The sequence below is a fragment of the Bison bison genome, unplaced genomic scaffold, assembly GCF_000754665.1.
Source record: "Bison bison bison isolate TAMUID 2011002044 unplaced genomic scaffold, Bison_UMD1.0 scf7180017864183, whole genome shotgun sequence".
Taxonomy (NCBI): Eukaryota; Metazoa; Chordata; class Mammalia; order Artiodactyla; family Bovidae; genus Bison; species Bison bison.
Window position 1 is genome coordinate 7,222,644 of NW_011494755.1, and position 801 is coordinate 7,223,444.

Sequence of the window (801 nt, forward strand, 5' to 3'; positions counted from 1 at the left end):
AGGTTTTTTGTATTTCCATACAAATTGTGAAATTATTTGTTCTAGCTCTGTGAAGAATACTGTTGGTAGCTTGATAGGGATTGCGTTGAATCTATAAATTGCTTTGGGTAGTATACTCATTCCCTCTCAAGACATCGTTCAATACAGATCTCATTATTACAGTCAAAAAATAAAACAAAAGATACATCAGCTTTCCCATCCATGGTCTTATTCCAGCCTTGAAGGTTGTCCTGATTTCTTGGAAACCCATCAATCAAGAATTTATTCTTCTGAGCATTGGCTGCCATTGTCTGATCCATTTCCTAAAAAAAAAGGAAGATTTGAATTCAATGCTACATTAACAAAATGCAATTTCTTAAGCAGAGTATGTTTTATTATTATTCTTTATATCGTAAATGTGGAGAGTACACAGGAAAAAAAAATTTAAAGGAAATAACATGTTTGCCTCCAGCCGACAAGAGTTATGGATATGTATCCCTCTCCCATTTTATACACATACACACACAATTTTTTTTCTATAGTTTAAAAATTTTCTATAGTAAGCATATATTATTTTCATAAAATTATTAACAGCAAGAAAAGAAAAATAAGCATTAATCAATATTCTTGCTCCAGCTACTAGAGACCCATATCTTACTTTCCTTTTCCTCTTCCCAAGTCATTTAGCTATGGTAGGGAGTACACTGCTTCTATAGGTACTCAGATTCTCTGCAGTAATTCAAGTACAACTGCAAAAAACTTTGGACATATAAACTGTTAGCAATGCTATTAGTGTAGGAGTAAATACTTTTTTTTTCATAA

General features: G+C 32.0%; 2 protein-coding genes across 4 annotated transcripts in view; one reads left to right on the plus strand and one right to left on the minus strand.

The window, feature by feature from the left end:
* The window catches only part of MUSK (muscle, skeletal, receptor tyrosine kinase), a 100,301-nt gene that overhangs the window by 90,372 nt on the left and 9,128 nt on the right, over positions 1-801 (plus strand). The gene's annotated exons all lie outside the window — the stretch shown is intronic.
* LOC104991171 (UMP-CMP kinase-like) overlaps positions 114-801 on the minus strand; it is a 1,342-nt gene continuing 654 nt past the window's right edge. The window contains exon 2 of the mRNA XM_010843560.1: positions 114-302. Within this exon, the coding sequence (XP_010841862.1) occupies positions 117-302 (186 nt within the window). The 3' untranslated portion in view covers positions 114-116. The remainder of the gene's footprint in view (positions 303-801) is intronic.